This window comes from Hoplias malabaricus, chromosome 6 (genome assembly GCF_029633855.1).
Source record: "Hoplias malabaricus isolate fHopMal1 chromosome 6, fHopMal1.hap1, whole genome shotgun sequence".
Lineage (NCBI taxonomy): Eukaryota > Metazoa > Chordata > Actinopteri > Characiformes > Erythrinidae > Hoplias > Hoplias malabaricus.
Genome location: NC_089805.1, coordinates 6465539 through 6490368, shown reverse-complemented (window position 1 = coordinate 6490368; position 24830 = coordinate 6465539). Strand labels below are relative to the sequence as shown.

The 24830-nt window shown below is 38.2% G+C and overlaps 2 protein-coding genes across 2 annotated transcripts; both read left to right on the top strand.

Moving 5' to 3' along the window:
• The first annotated feature begins 12314 nt into the window (after positions 1-12314).
• Positions 12315-14380, top strand: LOC136699424 (interferon a3-like). Its single transcript, XM_066674126.1, has 5 exons — positions 12315-12452; positions 12960-13037; positions 13153-13302; positions 13795-13887; positions 14276-14380. Exons 1-5 carry the CDS (start codon positions 12315-12317, stop codon positions 14378-14380), a joined length of 564 nt encoding a protein of 187 aa, XP_066530223.1.
• A 5698-nt stretch (positions 14381-20078) lies between these two features.
• LOC136699422 (interferon a3-like) lies at positions 20079-24373 on the top strand. The gene is made up of 5 exons (XM_066674125.1): positions 20079-20236; positions 20829-20897; positions 20997-21149; positions 21949-22020; positions 23811-24373. The coding sequence occupies exons 1-5, from the start codon at positions 20108-20110 to the stop codon at positions 23913-23915; spliced, it is 528 nt and encodes a 175-aa protein (XP_066530222.1). The 5' UTR covers positions 20079-20107; the 3' UTR covers positions 23916-24373.
• The last annotated feature ends 457 nt before the right edge of the window (positions 24374-24830 follow it).

The window sequence follows — 24830 nt, the reverse complement described above, 5'->3', positions numbered from 1 at the left end:
TTTGACTTTTCAGTTATTATCCTCTATTTATCCACTTTCATGTTTTCATTTCACTGTGTGCATGTTCCAATGATGAATGCTCTTTGTAGAAATTATTCAAAATGCCTGGAAATAAAAACTTTTTAATGTACTCTTAAGTCATTTTCATTCATTCATTCATTCATCCAGTTCAGGGTCACGGTGGGTCCAGAGCCTACCTGGAATCATTGGGCGCAAGGCGGGAATACACCCTGGAGGGGGCGCCAGTCCTTCACAGGGCAACACACTTTTGAATCACAAATCCACCTACCAACGTGTGTTTTTGGACTGTGGAAGGAAAGCGGAGGAAACCCACGCGGACACGGGGAGAACACACCACACTCCTCGCAGACAGTCACCCGGAGGAAACCCACGCAGACACAGGGAGAACACACCACACTCCTCACAGACAGTCAGCCGTAGTGGGAATCGAACCCTCAACCTCCAGGTCCCTGGAGCTGTGTGACACTACCTGCTGCGCCATCGTGCCGCCCTATTTTCATTAAATTAATAATAATAATAATAATAATAATAATAATAATAACTGACAGGTGACAATATGTACACTGTTAGAAATTAATTTAGTTAATTTGATAATGTTTAGCTCTCATTGATCTAGAGCTACATTTGAATTACAAACAACAGAAATTTCTCAGTTAATTTCCTCACAATTGTGTCTCTGTTGTTTTAATCTCAAAGCGTATTGATATGAGATATGGCTTTTAGCACAAATATATAATTATAGTGAAAAGTGGGGGTGGATAGGTACTAAATTGAACATTGCTAAAAAAATAAAAAAAAGGTCTGCCCTTTTGGTGCGCTGCTGACCTCTATCGGCCACATTGTGCATTGACATTAATGCTTAATTCCAGATTAGTTTATTCTCCAACCTGGTGCATTCATTAATTATTTATTAGCGATAATTTATTAGGATGTAAACAAAAAACACTGTGATTTAATGTACAAAATTATCTGCAATAACACAGAGTTTAAAAGCAATCTAAGTATTCCTCAGTGGTGCTGATAGGAACCAGACGTCTTAGGGCTAGCTGAGTTGAAGATGGACATGGGTCCTGGCTGGTCTGAACATTAATGGGTCCCAGGTGAGCTGTCTACATCAGATAAATGAGAGCAGCCCAGTAACTCTCTATATTGGGCCCACATACGCTTGCAGTGAGATGTCTTTATACAGTGAAGATGGGTTCTATGTTTAACTCATTCATGTACCATCATTAGCCTCAACTGACAACCATATGCGAGGCCAACATTTAAATGTGAGCATACATCCATTTTCCAGCCATGCTGAGAGCAGAATTGGGTCATGCTTCACCTCGTGCCCCTTCAGCGGTGTACATGACTACATCTCACCAAATGAACTGAGTTGAAGATCTCATCTGTCCATAGAGCACTTACCAACACACAGGACACATCTGTCTGTTACTGACTTTCTCACCAGGTCAACTGCATAGCTGTTTGTGTAACTTTAACATTACAGACAACAGTGATCCCGTTTTGATGTCTAGTATAAACAGAAAATACGAGAAACTGTCAGGAACTTAAAAGCTAATCAGATTGGATTATTTGTAATTATATTTTAGAGCCAAACACTGAAGAACGTGTAGGAATAAGATTATCTGGCCATACGGGCATTTGTTAGTTGTCTTGTTAAAGAATACCTGTTCATGTGTTAAAGTTCAGTAACACAGTTGTATGGTTATGGATGCATTTGTCAACACTTTACACCCTACCCCCTCACACACACTGCCATCAATCACTTAAAATGAAAAACCCAACCTGCCCTCTTTTTAAAAATGAAGATATTGTCAGCAGAAATTAGCCAGTGGACAAAACATTCTGATATAGCCAATAAAACCTTACAGGGTAATTACATATTGGGTATGTCTCAATACCTAGTACTATGCCTCCTACAGCCTTCCTAGGCAGCTTTGTAAATTGGCAACATATTCATCAACAAAATAACGTATACAATAGATAACTGAGTCACAGTAGTTACACATTTAAACTAGAAATTATTTCCAATTTCTGCTAATAAACAATAATTCTACAGGTGATTTGTTACTGAGCGAATTGAAGGGAGTTATATGCTAGTTAGTCGGCTAGCTGCAACAGGAGTCTGACGTGGAAAAGCTAGCTCAGTTGCTAACAAACTGCACAGCGGTTAAAAGCAGAAATTCCAGTACAAACAATGAGTCATCCTACCAGTGATGTAAAATTATTCCCAATGTCAATTATACTTGGAATTACAAAATAATACTGTGGTTTAACACACAGGCATCTTACTCACTACAGTGGAAAATGAAAATTAAGCACTTTCATTTAGCGCTGATGATAAAACGTTAGCATTAATTCCTCAGTGAGAAAAAAAAGTGTGGGAAAACACGGCCATTTTTTATGGCATTTGTTGACTTGTGATAAAAGGGGAACTGGTTCACTTACTTACATTTTCCACGCTACACAGCAGCAAGCTAAAATAAAACACATTCACATCCCTACCCTCACATTCCTCTGGGGCTTTCAGGGTATAAATAATATAACTAATATGCTTTTAAAACAAGGTTTAAACACAACTAAGTGTCTTTTTCTAAAATAGGGCAACAGAACAAAATAATACAAACCCCAGTGTTTTTAGCCAATGCAGTAAATACTTAAATCGTCGTACGCATTTAGTAATTATGACATCCTCGTGTTTAATTTGATTGTAATCAATTTTAAAAGAGAAAAATATCCATTTTAATTGTGTTCAGCGTACTCTGAATCTTCTATCCGCATTCAATCAAATAAAATCCACAAATTACAAAATCAACAAGCTCTCCATTACCGTTTTGAGATCATAAGAAAATAAAAAAGCTCACGTATATTGGTTTTCTATGTTTTTAGTGTTAATCTTTAAGCAGAAATTCGATGTTTACATCTTTTTGATTCACTTTATGTAGACTACGTCATTAAATATAATGACTACGGATCCTATTTATACGTCGATTTCATCTCTGGGTTAATACATTTATTAATATTTTAATTAATAGTTTCTCTCTAGAATCCATCAGTGATAAACAAATAGTTTGTGTTTTTATCAAGACAAAAGTCTAAAGTGAAAACTGAATGAAATACTTACACAATCACTGCAATAAATCTGTCAGTGATGACAAAAAGCACGGAAAAACACAGTAACATTCTTTATGGCGTCATCTACGTGACGACACCAGCCAAGTCGAAAAAGAAGGTTGCGCACTTGCATTATTCAGACCAGAAAAAAAAACATACACGCCGTAATTCCTTTAACATCCATTCGTGTTGCTGAGGATTTTTTCCACTTATCACAAAATATGGAAGTGAGATATTCCATTACTGCATGTTTATGGCGTAATACAAATTGATCCAGAGTGTCCCTATCCAACTGAAGTCAATAAAGCACAGTTAATATAGGCTTATATTAAGAAATATAAACCCATATGTATTACACTAACACTCCTCAATTAATTTATTTACAATAAACCACTTAAAATGTTCAACACGTATGGATCATCATGGTGTCCATTCAAATACACTAATACAAATATTAACACACACACATGCATGTATGCCTGCACACACACAGATTTTATTGTCATTCAATGAAAGCACATTTTCTAAACGCCATGTTCACTAGAATTCCATTTGGCCCCGTCCCTTTTCAATATGGAAAAATGAGAATATCTGCTTTCACTTGCGATCTGGAGTAGAAAGTGCACTTGGGGAAACCCTTGTATACAAAACATTATCTCACACACTTCTGTAAATACCTAGATATTCCATGTAATATATAGGTAAAAATATTAATATTCAAAGGTGTTTTATTCGTGCGTGTACGTGTGTGGTTTTATGTGTGGGAAGGATTGGGGTGGGGGTTGGGGGGTGGGGGGAGCTTATCTGCGCGTGTGATGCATTCAGGTGCTAAACATTACTCCTGTCACAATTAAAAAACAACAATAAAACCGTGCTGAGCCAATGTTGCTGGTTGACCTTGTTTCATTTTCTAATTCCAGAATTTCCGACTGAACCGTAGTCGGGGTTCCCGGTGTCTCGCGATATGCAAATCAGCACTTCTCTTTGTCGTTTTGGTCTTAAATAGTCCTGGCACTAGCTCACTTCTCTGATTCGCGGCTTTGTAGTGGAGTGCAGACATGATCAGTGTGAGGTATTTGCTGTGCCTTCTAATCATTTGCTTGCCAATGTTTGTGAATGCCAGATGCACAGACGATCGAAAACACAAACTAACCTCGGACATCTCCCAGACACTCTGTGAACTGGTAAGACCGAATAAAGAAAAAAAACACAGGGATGTATATTTGGGAAATTATAATATTTGCTATATTTGTTAAGCGTGTAATTTTAGATTTCACGAAATAGTGATGAGCTTTTATCGGTGGGTTGTAATGCAGTTTGTAAATGGGGATATGGAATTTAATTCACAAACGTTACACAATTAAATTGCAACATGTTTTTATTTAAATACAACATATTTCACTGCAGCGTTTGAAAACAGCGAATAACCCAACTGCCTGTTAATCACCAGACTGTTGTATTTTCACTGTCCTCAGGCGGAGCTCCGTCCTGATACATGTGAGGAAGAGTCAGAGAGTATGAAGTTTGTCCTGCCCAAAACCATAAGCAAGGTAGGAGGGGCAGGGTGTTTTATAATGGTTTATCTGACGCGTCTTGTTTTATCTTTTATCGTATCTTTTTTGTTTGTTTGTTTGTTTGTTTTTTCTTCCTGACGTATCACTGGGATTAAATGAGCTTAAAACTTTAAGACTTTGTACTTTAAGACGTTTATGCATTAATTGTTCAATAATATTGCAACAATTTTGGAACAAGAAGAGTGTTTAAAAGCACTGTGCAGCTGGAGAACCCTAATGAGTGGCCAGATGTCAGACTCAGAACACTTGCCTATATTTAGATTTTATCCTTTACCTGAATGCTGAATATATTTAAGTGTGTGGGTAGGTGTTTTAATGATTATAGTTAGCGACTCTGGCAATTTTAGCTTCGCCAACGGTGTAATTACCCTCCAACAGGAGAGGAAGAGGATGTGGTGTCTTCTTATGCATTCCGCCGCCTTTACTTTGAAGTCTGACACTGCTTCTTAAAGGACAATTTGGTTTGTCCCGAATTAGACGGAAAAGACGGCTGCTTTGGTGGCTTTTAATTTTGTTTGTTGACCGTGTAAATAAAACTGACATGCACGCTTTTGTTTGTTTGAGCAGAAGGACATGCATTTGGTGATGCAGATGTCCTTTCGGTTCGCACTGGAACTCTTCCAGAAGAACTCAACTCCCACCAACTGGAACCCTGAAAAACTTAAGCAGCTACGAGACCTGCTCGGTCAACAGACCCCAACTGTAAGCTGCCTTAATGACGTCATAATCTACAATGCATTAACCTGGGCTTGGGGTTAACGCTCTGTTTTCTCCTTTCCTTTCAGGCGCACAGTTCTTCCGATGAAAGTAACCAAGATTTGAAAAAATGGACAACCCTCTGGACCACTTTGAATGTCTTTCTGGAAGATAAGGTGAAATTTTAACTATACTCTTTAGGAACTGTTATGATGTTAATAAACTCAGTTGTCGTTTTAAAACGGGCTTTCTTTTTGTCCTCCCCAGGGTTTCAGCGCCTGCGCGTGGGAGAACTTGCGGACGGTTGTCTTGAGTGTTATGTTTAAAATCAGGAAAGCACATGGCCTGAGGATCAGAGCCTGCTGATGCGTTTCTAGTGTGTTATTTTATGCTAACGAGCGTTATTTAAATTCTTGAATGTAATGGGTGTGATGTTTGGATGTGGCGGTAAAACTGAAGGGATTGTTTTTTTATGACGTTTTTACTGATGTTTACAAACTTTATAATCAGAAATGCTTTGATTAGTCACCAAAAATTCAAACAAACACAACAGGAAATACCGTATAAATAGCAAGAAAATGCATCATTTGCAGCTGGGAGCCAGAATGTTATTCCTGCACCATTTAATGCGGAATGGAAAATTCTGGTGTGAAAGTTGTTGTTGTTATTTTATGCCAGAAAAATTCGGATGGTCAAAGTAAACTATAAAACACACGAATATCAAAAATTAACATCATAATCATTAACATAAACAAAGCTATTTTGTGACAAAGCTATTCTGCTGCCTTCAAGTTAAAAAAAGCTATTCTTTATCATGGAGACAGCTGTATTTATAACCTTTTATCTTGCACTATATGTATCTGTGGATTTTATAATTACTCTCCAAAATGTTTAATATTTAAAACTTCTCAAACACGGGAAACCAATTATAACATACACTTCCCAGTCATTTTGGAATATTATAATGTTCCATAATAAAAGAAAAACACACACACAATGAAAAGGAAAGCTGCTCTAGTGGATGGTAGAAAAATGTAGAAAAATAAAAGCGAGGTCATATGTCGGAATCGTATGTGTATCATACTTTTAAATGTTCTTATTTATTTATTAAAATATATTTAGGGGAAAAACGAAAAAAAATACAGATTTGTGGAACAGTTTTGAAGATTTCTGTGAGAGTGTACAAGCTATATTTAGTCCCTTATTCTTACCGCAACTTCCGCTTTTGTTGGGCTCCAGGAGTAGTTCAGAAACGTACTTGTGCATTGTACGGTTTTATTTTGTCATATTTGAAAGTGGGTTTTAAAAACCTCGTTGTTAAATGTTTACCTTCAAACTGTATCTGATTATTTTCTATGTAATACATGGGATTATTAATAAAAATACAATGTATGAGAATATGTACCTGTGTGTGATTTAGTGTGTAACGTGTTTGTTTTGTTTTTATTGAATAAGTTTATAATTCTACGTCCATAATTTGGTATTTTCAAATTACCTTCAAAAGTATAAACATTGCCTTTGTGTGTGGGAAAAAAAAGATTCGATAGATTCGTTCTATCGCTCTATTCGTGCATCTCAGCGCGTCTGAGGGATGTATTCAACCAACACGCATTTTAGTTCTTCACTGGATTTCCTCTGTTGTTCTGTTTGCCGCCTTTAACCCTGTTCCTCAATGACCAGCTAGGGCACTTCCACAGGACCATCACAGAGCAGATATTGCTGGGGTGGATCATTCTAAACACTGCAGCAGAGTATGGTCCACCCAAGCAATATCTGCTCTGCATGTGGAGGTCTTGGAAGAAGAGGGTGACAGAAAGATATAAGCTTTTATTCCCAGAAGTAAAGTGCACGTGTAGCAGAGCTGAGAAAATGGTCTGCTCGGTGTATTTTGGAAGCATTTCTGTGTGCATTTGAGAACTATATTAAATATATAATGTAAGAGGAACTGGAAAAATTAAAATGTACCCTATTATAAAATCTGGAATTCTTGTAATATCATATAACGGAATTCCCAACGCTAACAGACTATAAATACCCTATGAATACACCAGGATGGGTTTTTTATCCGAACACTGACAAATATTTTTCACTGAGCAATAAAAGACGTACTGTACTGGATTAAGATGCACGTGAGGAGCACATGTAAATCCAGTACATTCCAAGCAGAACTTGGTCAATGCTAATTTTATACACATAAAAGTATTACATGTTATGAAATATAAGCCAGTATAAGTTCTGTGTGCTGCGACTAGAGGAAAACAAGTTTTTAAAAACTTAACTGCAAAAGGAGAGTTGAAAATGTAATTAACTGCAACGTTACATACACTGTAAAAACAAATCCGTAAAATTTACGGTAAAATACGGGCAGCTGCGGTTGCCAGAATTTCACCGTTAAATATACGGTCACGCTTTTGGCAATCATAAATTATACAATTAAGGACATGTTTACAGTATATTTCTGTTAAAAAAAAAACAGATATACACTGTAAAAATTACAAAATAAATTAAAGTAAAATTAACGTGTAAATTGTGTGACAATTTAGAGAAAGGAGACTGAGATATAGTCAAACTGCACCCTGTATTCAGCCCTTAAAAGGAGATCTTGCTGAAAGGACTAAACAAATGTTCGGTATCTGGGTGCCACACACGGAACACAAGCTGATGGTGAACTTTCCTGACCAACACACATCTCGTCATAACATGCACAGAAACACACACACACACCAAAACCAATAAGTCTCAAAGACAGAGGAAAACAAAGAAACTCTGAAAATCACAGAAAATATGGAGAAGCAAAGCATGCTGGGAGCTCCCTACTGAGTCTCAGCTCCTCCCAGTCCTTGGACACTCGTACTACCCCCTAATGGTTTGTGTGTTTAACAGTGAAATAATGTATTTTTTACAGTAAAAAGATGTAAAAAATTGTATTTTGGCTGATAAAAGTATTTACGGTATTTCACTGTTACACAAACTGTTTTCAACCTTTTTAGAGTTTACAGTCATTTACTGTCATGGTTTTACAGTTTTCCACCGTAAAATTCACATTTTTTACAGTGTAGACACCACGTGACCTCAAAGTGCCGCATTAAATGATGAATAACAAGTTCATATGCTAATATCCGCTCATATTGTTGTTCTTAACCCTACAAAAATAACCTCCCACTTGCTGGTATCTGCCTTCGTGCTTATGTTATGAGGTCTACATAAATAAGTAGACAGTCCATTTAAAAATAAATATTAAACACACACACACACACACCTATATATATATATATATATATATATATATATATTTGCAAAATTAAATCAATGTTATCTGGTATACATTGTAAATACATTGGAAAAGAAAGGCTTTGCAAAGAGCAATATTATTTAGTGACAATAATTTTAGAACTTCCTCAGTCATCCAAATAGTTTTATACTGAGGAACTCACAAAAGTTCTTACAAGCACCTTGAGGAACATTTCAGTTGTTGGAGGTTCCCCAGATCTAATGGTTCTCTGAGAACTACTCGAAGAGGCTTTTCAATGCACTCTTTTAAATGATTGAATTATTGTTTGATGGAAACCTTGTTTCTTATGTTTGTTTAACAGAACATTTTTAAAGCTTATAGATTATTAATGCTGTTTTATTACTACATGTTTACTACTAATGCTGATGCTTCTGCTGCAGAAACTAACAAACGAAGGCCCTTTAACCTTTTAGTTCTTTGTAATCTAGGGGGTATTCCATAGAGCAAGATTTCTCAGCTAGCCATATCATTAATGGCTAAGAAAACGTATGACCAATGTTAATCGTTGTTATGTAGGAATTACCCTCAGCTCTGATCATGTTGAAGAGGTTTGACGTAGTGCGTTATTTGGCTAAATCCTTCGTTAAGGAATACCCCTGATTTTTTTTATTATTTTACCTTCATGTCGTATATGACTTTTACTTGAAATTCGTGAGTAAACGTTTGTCCGAGTTCAATTTGAACGTGCTGATACCAATTCCTTTTTGGGGTTAATTTTCATTCTACGTTCGTTGTGACTGGTCACACCTCTGACATTTGAGGTTTATCCTTTTGTTTTTGGATCGAAAATGCAGCAGAGAAGAGCGCAAATTGTACAGTTCCCATGCTGACAAATGCATTTTTAAAAGCACTCGCGGCAGTTTATCTATATTTTTATCAGTACTTATATATGTTTAAGCTGATATTTTTTTTCCTATGGCACAAATTTTGGTTCTTATTTGGAACTAAGGCCACTTACTGTGGATATGACTGTTTCCGGTAATATCAGAGAAGAAAGCGGAACGATCTGCGGTGCTGCGGTTGAGAGAAGCTGTGATTCGATCTCGATTGTGCCCTTTTTCTTGCCGTGTCTATCGTGAGAGGGAAGAGTTCTCCCCGCTGCAGGTCAACCTCACATTGCTCACGCTTCAGCAGAAATAGGCCGACGCCACATGTGCTTAACTCGTACATGAACATTAATAACCCACAAAAATTACCTTTTGATGTGTTTTTCAGGAGCATTCCTTATACATCCTCGCGCCCCCTCAAAGAAAAACAAACAAACAAACAAAAAATAAAAACAAGAATCGGCGTCGTTTCAACGTTTAATCCCAATGTTCCCAGCTAACTACAAAAACACGCGCGAGAGTTCGTGAACGTCAAATGCTCCAGTTAGTCAGTTACTCCTGAATAAATACATATCCGCATCCGCGATATAACCGTCTCCTCTGTTTTATTGTGTGCTCTGGGTGTAACTTAATGAACACAGGAGCTGCCCTTTCTGCTGAAATAAAACACAAGTCTGGAATAGTTTGGAAATATACAGAGACATATAAAAGTCTAAACTCACTAAAGAATTCCAACCTGAATATGCAGTGACATAACAGTTGCTCTAACACGGTAAGAGAACCAAATTTAAATGTAACTGGAGGATAAGTATATTAACATTTAGACAAACTGGCGCCTCGCCAAAGGTGTGTTGCTGCCTTGGGCTCAGCGATTCCGCGTAGGCCTCGGACCAATCAAGTCCAAGAACTGTGTAAGTGGGTAAAGACAATGAATGAATGAATGAATCTTAGATGAATCCAAGCGATATTTCATCTGAAGTTGCTGGAGGTGAGGGACCACAATATTTGAGTCATATTTCCTATTAAATATTTGTTAATAATATATTTAGCACAGTCACGATTAGACAATTTTAAACGTTCAGAGCTGCACGATGACGTCACCGGTAGTGTCCGGGTGACTGTTTGTGAAGAGTTCTCCACTTTCACATCGTAACTGTAGGTTATACCTTATACATAAAAGAACGATGTTATTTTACATTAATGTTGTCATTAAAATATTCACATTTGACCTTCAAAAGATACTTTCCATTCTGCAAAACTGAAAGTACAGAATATGTCAAGGCATCCATCTGGAGCTGAAGTGTTGTTCCTGATTTTGGTCGCTGCTGGAACAGTAGCCGAAAACAACCCTTCTGTCTAAAAATCAAATATGTAAATAACGTCAATTCTGTTATTAACAGAATTAATTCCAATACATTTCACAAATAATGGGCAGATCGTGCTAAATGACGTCACATTTGAACAACGCTCTGACAGCCATATATGTAAAAAAAAAAAAAAATATATATATATATATATATATATATATATAAAATAGTCAATTTGTTTATTTTTATTTAGGAGAGTTCAAACATTCAAAACAGCTAGGATATGACTATTTCCATGTCACGTTTTTACAGTAGAGCTGAACCATCACTTCAGTAAAAATACTGGCGCAGCAGGTTAGTGTCGCAGTCACACAGCTCCAGGGACCTGGAGGTTGTGGGTTCGAGTCCCGCTCCGGGTGACTGTCTGTGAGGAGTGTGGTGTGTTCTCCCTGTGTCTGCGTGGGTTTCCTCCGGGTGACTGTCTGTGAGGAGTGTGGTGTGTTCTCCCTGTGTCTGCGTGGGTTTCCTCCGGGTGACTGTCTGTGAGGAGTGTGGTGTGTTCTCCCTGTGTCTGCGTGGGTTTCCTCCGGGTGACTGTCTGCTAGGAGTGTGGTGTGTTCTCCCTGTGTCTGCGTGGGTTTCCTCCGGGTGACTGTCTGTGAGGAATGTGGTGTGTTCTCCCTGTGTCTGCGTGGGTTTCCTCCGGGTGACTGTCTGTGAGGAGTGTGGTGTGTTCTCCCCGTGTCCGCGTGGGTTTCCTCCCATGGTCCAAAAATAGGTGTGAGTGTGTGTCACCCTGCGAAGGTCTGGCGACCCCTCCAGGGTGTGTTCCCTCCATTCCGGGGAGGCTCCGGACCCACCACGACCCTGAACTGGATACGAGGTTTCAGACAATGAATGAATAAATAAATGTATTAATAAAAGTCAAACATTCCCAAAATGTAAAATTGCATACTTATAACATAGTAATATAATATTGTATCAATAATGTGCATTATTGTAATGTAATAACTAACGTGCAAATATAAACAAATAAAAACAAAACGATTTTTACATTTTAATTTAAAATAGAACGGCTGAAATAAAATGTATCAAATAAATCTTTATCAAACGTGCCCCCCCCACCACCTTCCAAAATAGGCAATTTGGTGCTAAATTTCTAAGAAGCATTGTTTCATACAATCAATTGTACTCTAAATGATACAGTAAAATATCAGCATGCCTGGTCTTATGATTTTTATTAAAATATATTTGTTACTCCTCACTAATAGATTGGTGGTGACCACCAAATGAGCTTGCATTCCACAGAAGCGTGAGAAATGAGAAACTCGAAAGAGCTGGGGAAGCACACGTTTCACTTTACCTGCTTTAAATGCAGGAGTATGAAGGACAACGCGACAACTTTGAGATTCTCATTCGAACTCTGTCTAATAACCAGCTTACTTCATTAGCTCTCATACATTTATTCGGGTGTAAAATGGCAGTATTGAAGTTGTGCATCCCCGCAGTTCTCGTGGTGTTGGGCTGCTGCTGGAACAGCGCGAGTGGATGCATGTGGATGAAGAGCAACTTCCAGGATTTAAGCAACAGGTCCATGTTTCATCTTCAGGAGGCGGTACGTGAAATTATTTGCTCAGGGGGCAAAATATGGCTGGAAGATAAGGGTAACGTTGGCAGGATTTTTATTAACGTAAAGCTGTACGCCTCAAACTAAAAAAGAAAACTTCTATTGCCAACGACCTAATGGCATTTTTATTTCCATATGTTTTACAATTTCTTGAGTGTTTTGCATAAATATAAGCAAAATATGTGCAGAGTGAAAGCATTCATGCGCAAATATTACCGGTCAAATTGCACGTTTGTTGAATTTTAAGTGATAGATAATGTTACGTATTCTCTAAAGGAACATTACAGAATTATGTAAGGCTTATGTTGGAAAGGTAACGGTTCATAGCTTCGGTCTTAAATTTGCCACAATTTCTAAAATTTAGCAAAGTAAAAACTACTGATGTTTCAGAAAAAATGCTTGCTTTTTCTTCTTTTTTAATATTATTATTGTTGTTGTTGTTGTTGTTGCAATAAATTTAATTTGTAATGTGCTTTGGGTTTATTTTCTGTGCAGTGCACACATGTCGTACGTCACGGAAACAGAAACCTGGAATTTCCATACAGACTTTACAGTCACGTTACTGAGCTGCAGGTAAGGCAGGAACGCACCTGATCCTGAAGTGTGGTCCGACGCGAACGCGCGGTACCGATATCTAGTGTGGCACAGCATTAGAAAATCAGTGTAAATCTGTTTAATTTCGCTCTAGGCCAAAGATCACCTGCTGTTTATCCTGCGCGTTCTGAAGCACGTGATGCGGCTCTTCGAGAAATCCGACGACAGCGCTGAGTGTGATCAGAAAAAGTTGCAAACGTTTATACAGGACATCCACCGACAGACCACCGAGATCGAGGGATGTGTAAGTATAAGCCCTAACATATAACACGCTAAAAACAATACAGTACAAAACAGCAGTGATTAACATCCGGGGCCCAGGACGCCCAGGTGAATTTGCCGTGTAAATCTCCAACATTAAAACAACTAAAACTAGTAGCAACCGAATTCATTGTTTTTGAAAATTAACATAAAAAACGTGAATGTACGTAAAAAATGATTTAAAAAGGAATTGGGAACGTTTTTTTGCTTTTTCAATGCGAACTTGAGAAGATTTAAACGGCAATAATAACAACAACAATACTACTACTACTATTAATAATAATAATAATAATAATAATAATAATAATAATAATAATAATAATAATGCACGTTGTTGGTTACTAAACAAAATGAAAATTGGAATATAGTAAATCATATGTAATGTAAAAATATATTTAATAAAAAAAATGTGGTCTAAAATGTGCACGAAATAGGGCAATAGTAATGGGTCTCATGATTTTTTTTTCCTGTGAAGGCAACGAAAACCAACTCCAGTGAATTGAACAAGAAGATAATTAAGAAGATGGAGATACATTTCAGAGGTCTCATTTCTCACCTCAAACACACAGTAAGTTCACAGTGAGAAAAGATTCAACGCTACACGCATCACTCAGTACGCCATGTCTTCGCAAAAACACGATATCATTATACTATCGCTACCACCACCACCTTTACCTCTAATGCGACTCTTCTATTGACAACTGTTTGTTGGTTTTCAAAAATGTCACTTACATTTTTTTCTCAAGACTATTTCTTTGCTAAATTTAATATGTTGGACAAACTGTACCATTTTTTCATTTTTTCATTTCATTTCATTTCATTTTTCATTTCATTTCATTTTTTCAATTTTTCATTTTTTCATTATTTTAAAAATCCATATTTAAATGTTTATATAGAAAAAGTGTTCGTTTATTTCCATTTCGAAAATCAAAAAAGCCTGGTCCTTCTCTTCGCAGGATCACAGCGCCAGTGGCTGGAGAGACGTTGTCGGAATCATTCAGGAACATCTGCGCAGACTCGCCTTAGTGGGCATCAAGACTAAACTAGACCCCAACGTTTGAACGACCTCAGCCTTTAAACAAACCCAACTTTTAAATGTCGAGATTTTTTCATTTTTATGGCTTTTTTGTTTTTGACGCTTATTTATTTATTTGTTTATTTATTTTTAAATATGAATTGCAACAAATTATTTTACTTGATCTATTTATTCTATTTATTACTTTTCTACTGCCATTCTTTCGATCGTTTTTGCATTGTTTTATTGTATTTATTGTTGTATGATATAGTAAAAGCATAATAAATATTCAAACAAAAATATGATTTTGTCGACCGCTGTTGTTTGGGATCCCTCTTTTGATTTACATGGAAACAGTGTGTTCTGTTCTGGTATATTTCTCTTCACCAAGAAAAAATAATGTCCAATGAACAACAATGGGGTTAAATGGCTAGTCAAGTTAAAATGCATATTTGCACCCATAAAGAAACGTTTAAACATTCAAACTTTCAAAAATCTGGTGTCAAAGCAGGGTGCGGTCAAAGCAACATCAAAATATAACTACAAGAGGATGTGGGATAATTACATGTAACTGAGGCATGTGCTTGATGATATCACATCAGTGAAATGAGGGCATGAGGGAAACTTGTGGAATAAAGAGTGTATATAAAAACAGATAATAGTACATTAGTTAAAAATATATAAGAAGAAACAAACAGTATTAAAGGGGCATTAACAAAATTAAGATTAATTTTATAATGAGTATCAAATAACTTTGTTATTGATATGTTATAACATTGAATATACATGTTATAACGTTATAAATAGTGGTATAACACTGTTATAAATACATACACCATCTAACAAGATGAGTAATTACATGAATAAAATTAAAGGTGCCACACATGAATTTACATAAGCTTTACACCTTAGATACATAGTTCATAGTTTAAAGATTGAGCCTCATATTTTTACATGTATTTAAACTATTAATTATTCTAAATTGCCATAAGTAAATGAAGGAGCTTAGTTTTGATTGCCCCCTTGATTCTAATTCCTATGGATTTTATTGATGAAGTTGTGACTAGTACATTCTAAATAAATGTAAGTACCTTTAACCTTATTATTTTATTTCTTCATTCATTCATTCATTCATTCATTCATTCATTCATTCATTCAGGGTTGTGTTGGGTTGGAATCACTGGACATAATGTGAAAACACACCCAGCCACGGCACCAGTCCATCACAGGGCATCACACACTCACACATTCACTCAGACGCTTACACCTGTGGACATGTGTTTTTGGACTGGGGAAGGACAGCTGTGAACTAACCTGAGGTAGGTTGTGAACTCATGACCCTGAGATCCCGGATCCTTGTTGCCCCTCACGCTATATCAAGCTTTTCTATTTCAAAATATCAAGAACATTTTGTCTTCCATCATAAAGATAATTCAGATCATTCAGTTGGTGATTTGTCTTTGGTGCAGAGGAGCTGTAATAGACTTGATCCCTGTGAACAATGAGAACTGATCGTACTTGTCACAGCCTATTATTCAAGTGAGTCACCTAACTGCACCTAAAGCAGATGTGTTTTCACAGATCAGTTTACTGTGACACTAAAGTCTCCTCCGGATGGGACACGTTGAGAAGAATAAAGCAATAGAATTACAATTATGCATTGTATAAAAATAGATTATATGATGAATAACTGCAAACCCATGACAGTAAAAGACTGTAAACTTTATGAAGTTTGAATACAGTCTCTGTAACAGTCAACTATTTATATCAGCCAAAATATTTTTTCTCATATCTCTTTACTGACAAACAAGCAAACAAACAAAAATGCTATTTCATCTTGAAATGCTGTGTTATTGTTTGTTTGTTTATTTTTAATTGTGTTTATAAAATAAATAATGCACAACATTTATATAACACAGCAGGTAGTGTCGCAGTCACACAGCTCCAGGGACCTGGAGGTTGTGGGTTCGATTCCCGCTCGGGTGACTGTCTGTGAGGAGTGTGGTGTGTTCTCCGTGTGTCTGCGTGGGTTTCCTCCGGGTGACTGTCTGTGAGGAGTGTTCTCCCTGTGTCTGCGTGGGTTTCCTCCGGGTGCCTGTCTGTGAGGAGTGTGGTGTGTTCTCCCTGTGTCTGCGTGGGTTTCCTCCGGGTGAATGTCTGTGAGGAGTGTGGTGTGTTCTCCCTGTGTCTGCGTGGGTTTCCTCCGGGTGACTGTCTGTGAGGAGTGTTCTCCCTGTGACTGCGTGGGTTTCCTTCGGGTGACTGTCTGTGAGGAGTGTGGTGTGTTCTCCCTGTGTCTGCGTGGGTTTCCTCCGGGTGACTGTCTGTGAGGAGTGTGGTGTGTTCTCTCTGTGTCAGCGTGAGTTTCCTCTGGGTGCCTGTCTGTGAGGAGAGTGGTGTGTTCTCCCTGTGTCTGCGTGGGTTTCCTCCGAGTGACTGTCTGTGAGGAGTGTGGTGTGTTCTCTCTGTGTCTGTGTGGGTTTCCTCTGGGTGACTGTCTGTGAGGAGTGTGGTGTGTTCTCCCTGTGTCTGCGTGGGTTTCCTCCGGGTGACTGTCTGTGAGGAGTGTGGTGTGTTCTCTCTGTGTCTGTGTGGGTTTCCTCTGGGTGACTGTCTGTGAGGAGTGTGGTGTGTTCTCCGTGTGTCAGCGTGGGTTTCCTCCGGGTGCTCCGATTTCTTCCCACAGTCCAAAAACACATGTTGGTAGGTGGATTGACAACTCAAAAAGTGTCCGTAGGTGTGAATGTGTGAGTGAATGTGTGTGTCTGTGTTGCCCTGTGAAGGCCCCCTCCAGGGTGTATTCCCGCCTTGCGCTCAATGATTCCAGGTAGGCTCTGGACCCACAGTGACCCTGAACTGGATAAGCGGTTACAGATAATGAATGAATGAATTTATATAACAGACAACACTGTAAATTTTTTATTTATTTATTATTTTATAAAACACATACCATTATGGGTGGTTCTTGTGGGACTGGGAGGAGCTGGGACTCATGGGGGACTCCCAGCATGCTCAGCAACTCCTTCTTCTCTGTTATTTGCAGGGTTTATTCTTTTTTTCCTCTGGTTTGGGGCTTTTTGTGTTTGGGTTGCATTGGTTGGATTGTTTTGTGTGGGTGTTTGTGGTTGGTGTGTGGTGAGTGTTGGTCAGGGAAGTTCACGGTCAACCTGTGTTCCCACACTGGAGTGTGGCATCACCTTAATCTCATCACATAGTCAAAAATGACCCGTTTCCTTGTTCTTTTTTACCGCCTTAACGGATTTGTCATAGAGTCAAATTACTCACATATTATTTGTATGGTAAGGGTATGTTTCTGGGGGTTTTTCCACAGTTTATTGTAAACAAAACAAACAAAATAAACCAGTTCTTGAATATAAAATGTATGGCTGCCAAAAAAAACATACTGCAATATTTTATGGTGAAAGTCTGACATGAAAAAACACCAGTATATTTTACCAATGTTTGAACTCACAATATCCTGATATTAGGGCACTGGCACCCTGAGTGTGATGTCCAAATGTTGGAAGACAAACTACCAGATTAAAAACGCAGCATTATTAATTTAAAGGAGCTGTCCATTCTTCTTTACATTGAAAACAGAGACATATACAGAAATTTTGCACAAAGCCTGCTTTGAACATGGCCACCCCCATAAGAAGGACCCGCTCTGTGAAGCATAAACTGGTTCATTTACGTACTACAGAGTAATGTGATTGTTTATCTCATGTAATTTCCACTGAATAGGACAAAAAGGGAAATAACTGTATTCTTTCATTATCTGTAACCGCTTATCCAGTTCAGGGTTGTGGTGGGTCTGGAGCCTACCCGGAATCACTGGGTGCAAGGCAGGAACGCACCCTGGAGGTGGCGCCAGTCTTTCATAAGGTGACACACACATTCACTCACACACTCTCACCTATGGACACTTTTGAGTCGCTAATTCACCTACCATCGTGTTTTTGGACCATGGGAGGAAACCCACGCAGACAAGTGAAAACACACCAGACTCCTCACAGACAGTCGCCCGGAGTGAGACTTGAACCCACAACCCTTAGGTCCCTGGAGCTGTGTGACTGCGACACTACCTGCTGCACCACTCTATATTATATTATAGACACACACACACATTCACTCACACACTCACACCTACGGACACTTTTGAGTCACCAATTCACCTACCAACGTGTGTTTTTGGACCGTGGGAGGAAACCGGAGCACCCGGAGAAAACCCACACAGACACAGGGAGAACACTCGAACTCCTCACAGACAGTCACCCGGAGGAAACCCACACAGACACAGGGAGAACACACCACACTCCTTACAGAAAGTCACCCGGAGGAAACCCACACAGACACAGGGAGAACACACCACACTCCTCACAGACAGTGACCTGGAGGAAACCCACACAGACACAGGGAGAACACACCACACTCCTCACAGACAGTCACCCGGAGCAGGAATCGAACCCACAACCTCCAGGTCCCTGGAGCTGTGTGACTGAAACACTATCTGCTGCGCAACATATTATATTAGATTCGATTCGATTCGATTCGATTAGATTAGATTCCTGATAGCAAGGAGATGGCGTACTACGGTTGGTCCACTGAGCGCAAAGTTGGAGGTCCGCTGGTGTTTTGCACAGTGTTTTCTGGGCGGACAACCGAGTTTGGATTAAACCAAACTTTAGACAAAATGCACGTTAGCATGTTTCCATTCACAGTCCAAGTTTACTATTTTTTTCCTTCATTAAGTTATTTTGTTATTCTTTATAAATTAGATATGTAAATAATTGTAATCAATTAATTTTAATTAATTAATATTTATATTAGTTTGTTTTCCAGAATAAAAGTATCTGTGAATTTAAAATCTGTTTGATTTTGTGAATTTAAAAAAGTGGCCTACAGTCAGTGGTGTGCCAACCTTTTTATGCCAGTGAACCGACATATGCTCACTGTCTGGGATTATATTCGATTACATTATATTTGATTACGTTATATTATATTATAAGCGTTGGAGGTGTGTCTTAGTGTGTGATGCAATCTCTGAAACCGAATTCAAGGAAAGTTCTACTAATTCAAATTAAAAGAAAAAAAAACAACTACAACGAAATGTTGCTCTGTCGGTTACGTCACGTCATGCTGTAATCGAAAGCGTGGCGGCGGAGTGGCCAAGATAAGGGTAGAATTCATTTCGTTTTCGGTTTATATCGCAACAGACGCGAGCCAAGCTGAGCAGAGATGAACACTTTTAAGGCATTTAATAATCCACATTTTAAACAGGTAAGCCTTTTATTCGGCTATATTTAGTATACTACCTATTCAATACCGCGATATTTGATCGATTCCATGCCTATTTTGTGTTTCTTAAATCGCCGTCTTGAGTCTGAACGCCATGACGGTGAACAGGAACATGCGCGCTTCAGTATCAAAGCATTATAGAAACAAGAGTATATAAGGCAATAATGTAGCGTGCCTTGAGGTAGTCGCCTCAAACAAACAAACAAACTAACCAACTAACTAACTTAATAACTAACTATCCAACTAATAAATAAATAAATAAATAAATAAATAAGTAAGTAAGTAAGTAAGTAAGGACGGGGATTGCCCTCTGACGTTACCTCAAAAGTGAAAGCAAAATTGCGTAATTCCCTAGGATTCCTCTTACTTTTAAAACTCCATCTTCGTTTTCCCTTTCCAAACTCCACACACTCGTATAAATCCGGCAACATGTCGCTCCTCACCGAACTAAACCAGCGAGCGCGCCAATACAAAGATGAACTCCAAATACATAGCGCTGTGTCTTTCTCTGCTCTTTTGCAGCGTCCGCAGCGAACACGTCTCCTGCGACTGGAACCGTTACAACATCCTCAGCGGCAGGACACTTTCACTGCTCCGGACCATGGTAAGTGATGACCACATGCTAATGACTAAAATAAACACAAACATTAACATCGACAGACTTTTAAAATGTGCATACATTTGCATATATATATATACACACACACGACCTTTCATTTGCATGATAATGGACGCAGGTTACATTGCTGAACTATGACTGCAGAATACGATTATGACGTACGTACCATTAACGAAAATTATTGAACATCTAATGAGAAATCAATGACTAGGGAGGATGTTAATATATAAATATCATTTAATAATTTATTAGCATACTAGCATACAATAGCATATTTATTAGCATACATACGTTTTTGTCAAGTTTGATAGTTGTATATTAGGCGTTCATTGTTTGTCACAGACATTCAGCTGCTTTTTACACAACGACATTTCTCTGGGTCTCCTGAACTGCATTAAAGGTTTTGTGATTTTGTGAAAATGACCCCTAGCCATTGCTATTTTTAACAATTAAACATTGCTCTTAAACGGAGTGAAGTGATTATGCAACTATCTGGTTGGTTGCATGATGAATGTACGAGTGTGTCGACTACATATACGACATTCTAATGTTAATCATGTTTTCCATTGCTTTTCAGGGTGAACACACGGAATCTATGAAAACACCCTTTCCACATCAACTGTATGCAAAAATCTTTAACAGCAAGGTAATGAGGAACATTGAATATCATACCCTTTGTCCACATTTCCGATATGATTGTGTAGTTATGAATATCATACCTCTTGTTTATGTTCTCACCCTACAGCCTGAGCAGCAAGTGAGGTTTCTGGCTGAGGTGGCAGAGCAGATCGCCCAGCTCTTTGACGCCGATCCCGATGCTGCGGATTGGGATCCTAAAAAATTGGACGATTTCCGGAATGTTTTCCAAGAACGACAGTTGAAGGAGCTCCAAAGCTGCGTAAGTGGGACATAAAAACATAGCACACCTCAGGAATACATGCCTATATACACTGAACGATCACTGGATTAGGAACACCTACCTAGTGTCTTCAGTCATTGTCTGTTTGGCCATACACGAGCACTTTGTAATTCTACACTTACAGTCCACAATTACTTCTTATTCCATTTCACCCTGATCTTCAATGTTCAGGACCTGCACAGAGCAGTTATGGTTTGGGTGGTGGATCATGCTGACTGCTGCAGTGACACTGACGTGGTAGTGTTGTGTTAGTATAGTATATGTGTTCCACTGGTATGAGTGGATCAGACACAGCAGTGCTGCTGGAGTTGTGGATAAAAAGTAATCCAACATTTTTTTAAAATTGCGGGTGTCAATTGACCCTTTCACACAGAGAACACAGTTCCACTGCACAGCAGCCCACTCCTGCCAGGTTTTATACTGCCTAGCCAACAGTTAGCACTGGGAATAGTGATCTTATGCTCTTGTGTGCTTGCACAAGAATGCCCCATGGTATGATATCTGTGCCCACAATGTAAAAGCTACTGTACATTTATAATCCAGGCAGTTATGTCCTCCAGTGGTGTCCTTATATACATACAGTAATGCACCAATAAATATAAGCATGCTAAGCAAATCTTACCATTACAGCTGCTATAATATATTCATGATACAGCCACAAGAGGGTTGCTCTTGAACCAGATAAAGTGCACCGTGACTAAGTCAATGCAGAAACAATGTGTACTAAAGTAACTTTTTGTAAAATGTATTAAAATGTTCTCTAAAATTTCTCTAACAGGCAAAATCCTACCCAGCCACAAGAATAAAGTCACCCAGAAAACACTTCAGAAAGCTGAAGGAAATCCTAAAGGTAAGAGCATTTCTGTTTAAACTAATCAAAATGGTGTAACCAAAGACATGAAGCAAATACATTAAGCAATTAATAGGGAGATCCCATCCAGTAGCGGCCTCTACTTTTCCAGGGAGGATTTATTTGCAACCATAAGAACATAACTGAGGTCAGCTACTGATAATGGATCACTAATGGCTAATAATTCAGCTCATCTCAGAGACGCTCCATCACTCTTAAGAGAATGCTGTTTCACTGCTGGAGTTTTATAGCTGCCCTCTTCCACTTTTGATTTTGGAGATGTTTGGATTTATATGCTTTAATGAAATATGGAGCAAAACCAAGAAGTGAGGTTGACCATTGGTTCTCCTTGAAGTAGCTGAATACATAAATTATAAAGAGTGTCTACAAATATTTGGACGTGTAGTGTATTTAAAGGCTAAGCACCACTTAATGGACCTCCATGAATATTTCACATTATTTTAGTTACTGACAGATATAAGTATGAATTAAAATGAAAATAGCAGCTTAATTTGCTTTAAAACTGACAATTTTATTAAATTGACGGAAAAACCAGAGCTCGCTACGGAAATTCTTGAACGCAACCGTGACGTCACCGGTGGACAACAGCTGAACAACGCCGCGGTAAAACACCGTTATGACTGACTGTTATGAGAGTATCTAGCTAAATAACCAACATTATTCATGACAATAGCCTAGCAATAAGCTAAACTCAAATTTAGAGGTACAGTTATTCTTGTAAATGTGATCGAAGTCGAACTCGAATTCATCCGACACTATAAACCTCCGTAATGCAGCTACGTAGCCGAGTATAATCTGAGCCACCGAGTTTAGCGAGTCAAGCTAACGTTAACTAACACCAACTAAAACAGGCGAAGTGAGTGTCCTTACCCTGTTTACCTCCATGTTACAGAGGCTCTTGTACACCTTTCGTTGGTGTCCTTACATGCCCATATTGTTGGAAAAGCGCCAGTGAAATGAGCTACAGATAACGGAGTGAGCGGATGGTCCTTTCCAAAGTGCCCGTTTAAAGTGGACAAATTTAGTCCATTTTCTGGATATTTTGGGATCTTTGGGCCATTTGTGCACAGATGTCCCACTGTACATTGAATGATTGCAGCCAAAAGCAACACACCTTTTCGTCATTTTGCATTAAATTAAGTGCAGCTTCTAGAGTTGTTGTCCACCATCTACGTCACAGGCAAGACGCCTATTAGAGTTTCCCAACACCGTTGGGGGGACGGGGGGCACCAACGGTCTTTTAAACCTTATTCCTTCAATTAGTAAGAAATAACATGTTTTCTGACTATCAATAAACACAAGTTAGGTACTCAAATTCCACTGTATTTATTTGTTTGACACTTTCATAGAGCTGGTGCTTAGCCTTTAATGTGACTGATGGGGGTAAAGGCATAAAACAATGCAGGATTTGTTCCAGCAGATGGCGCTTCTAGTAATGAGTGATTCTGTATTGACTTAAGGCCGTTTTAAATGTGTCAAATGTCTTCATTGTGAAATACCAAGTATAATGTCACCTAGGAGCCTGGAAGAGATTCTGTAATTAAACCTATTTTAAACATGGCCACCCTCACAAGGGAGACCCGCTCCATTGAGTGTCAACTGGTTCATTCTGTGATGGCTAAGAAATTTCACTCTAAGAGTTTCACTTTATGTTAAAAAAAAGGAAATTAACCAATAATCAGTTTAATAATTATTGTTAATAAATATAACGGTGAAAATCACATATTGCCCCTGTAATGTGTTCTTCTTATTTCATGTTTGTTTTGCAGAACAACAGCAAAGAGTCTTGGGAGCAAATCAGGACCACAGTGATTGGGCACCTCATAAGGATGGATTTGATCGCTTCTAATCTGAGGAGCAAACTTAAGGGCTGACCAGCTACAATGTAAACAAACATTCCCCGCTGTGACCAAACAAAACAGGGGATCAAACAATCAATAGTTTACTGCACAAAAAATATACAAAAAAAATAATAGAAAAAAGTTTACAGTACGAATGTGTAATCTTCTTCTGTTTTGTTCGTTCCTATGACTCTGTAGGACATGATATCGACTGTTATGCTAATAACTAGCTGTTATAAGTCAGAAAATGCTTTGTAGTATTGTGGTATGTGATTGGTCATAAACAGTTCAGATGGGTGTATTTATTATTTAATTTATTGTTTATTTATTTATTTATTTATTTAAAATGTATTTATTTAATTCATTGTAACAGTTCAGGGCCATGGTGGGTCTGGAACCTACCTGGAATGTCTTGCCACGAAATGTGCCTGTCAAATGTATTGATTTACATTTTCTAAATCCACGCATCAGTATGTGTATTGATGATGATTTATTGCCATTGTTAAATCTATGTATGGTTTTATATGTTTGTTTAAATTGACCTCTACTCTTTCAATGTGAAACAAAAATAAACCAAAAAATGCTTTATCATATTGATAAATAAAATAAAACGGTCACATTAACTCTATTATTTCTTTGTTCCTTTTGTTTGGGGTTTGTAATTAATGTAATATATATTGACATGATAAAATGACTGTTTTCAATGACAAAAAATGATCCAGCATGATGATGCACTGTTAACACAGCTTTAATTTGTGAGTTATTTCAGCTTTGGTAATCTGAGCTTATTAACAGATGTCAAACAGTGACACAGCAGTGCTGCTGGAGTAGACACACCTATCTTCATTCATTCATTCATTATCTGTAACCCTTATCCAGTTCAGGGTCGCTGTGGGTCCAGAGCCTACCTGGAATCATTGGGTGCAAAGCGGGAATACACCCTGGAGG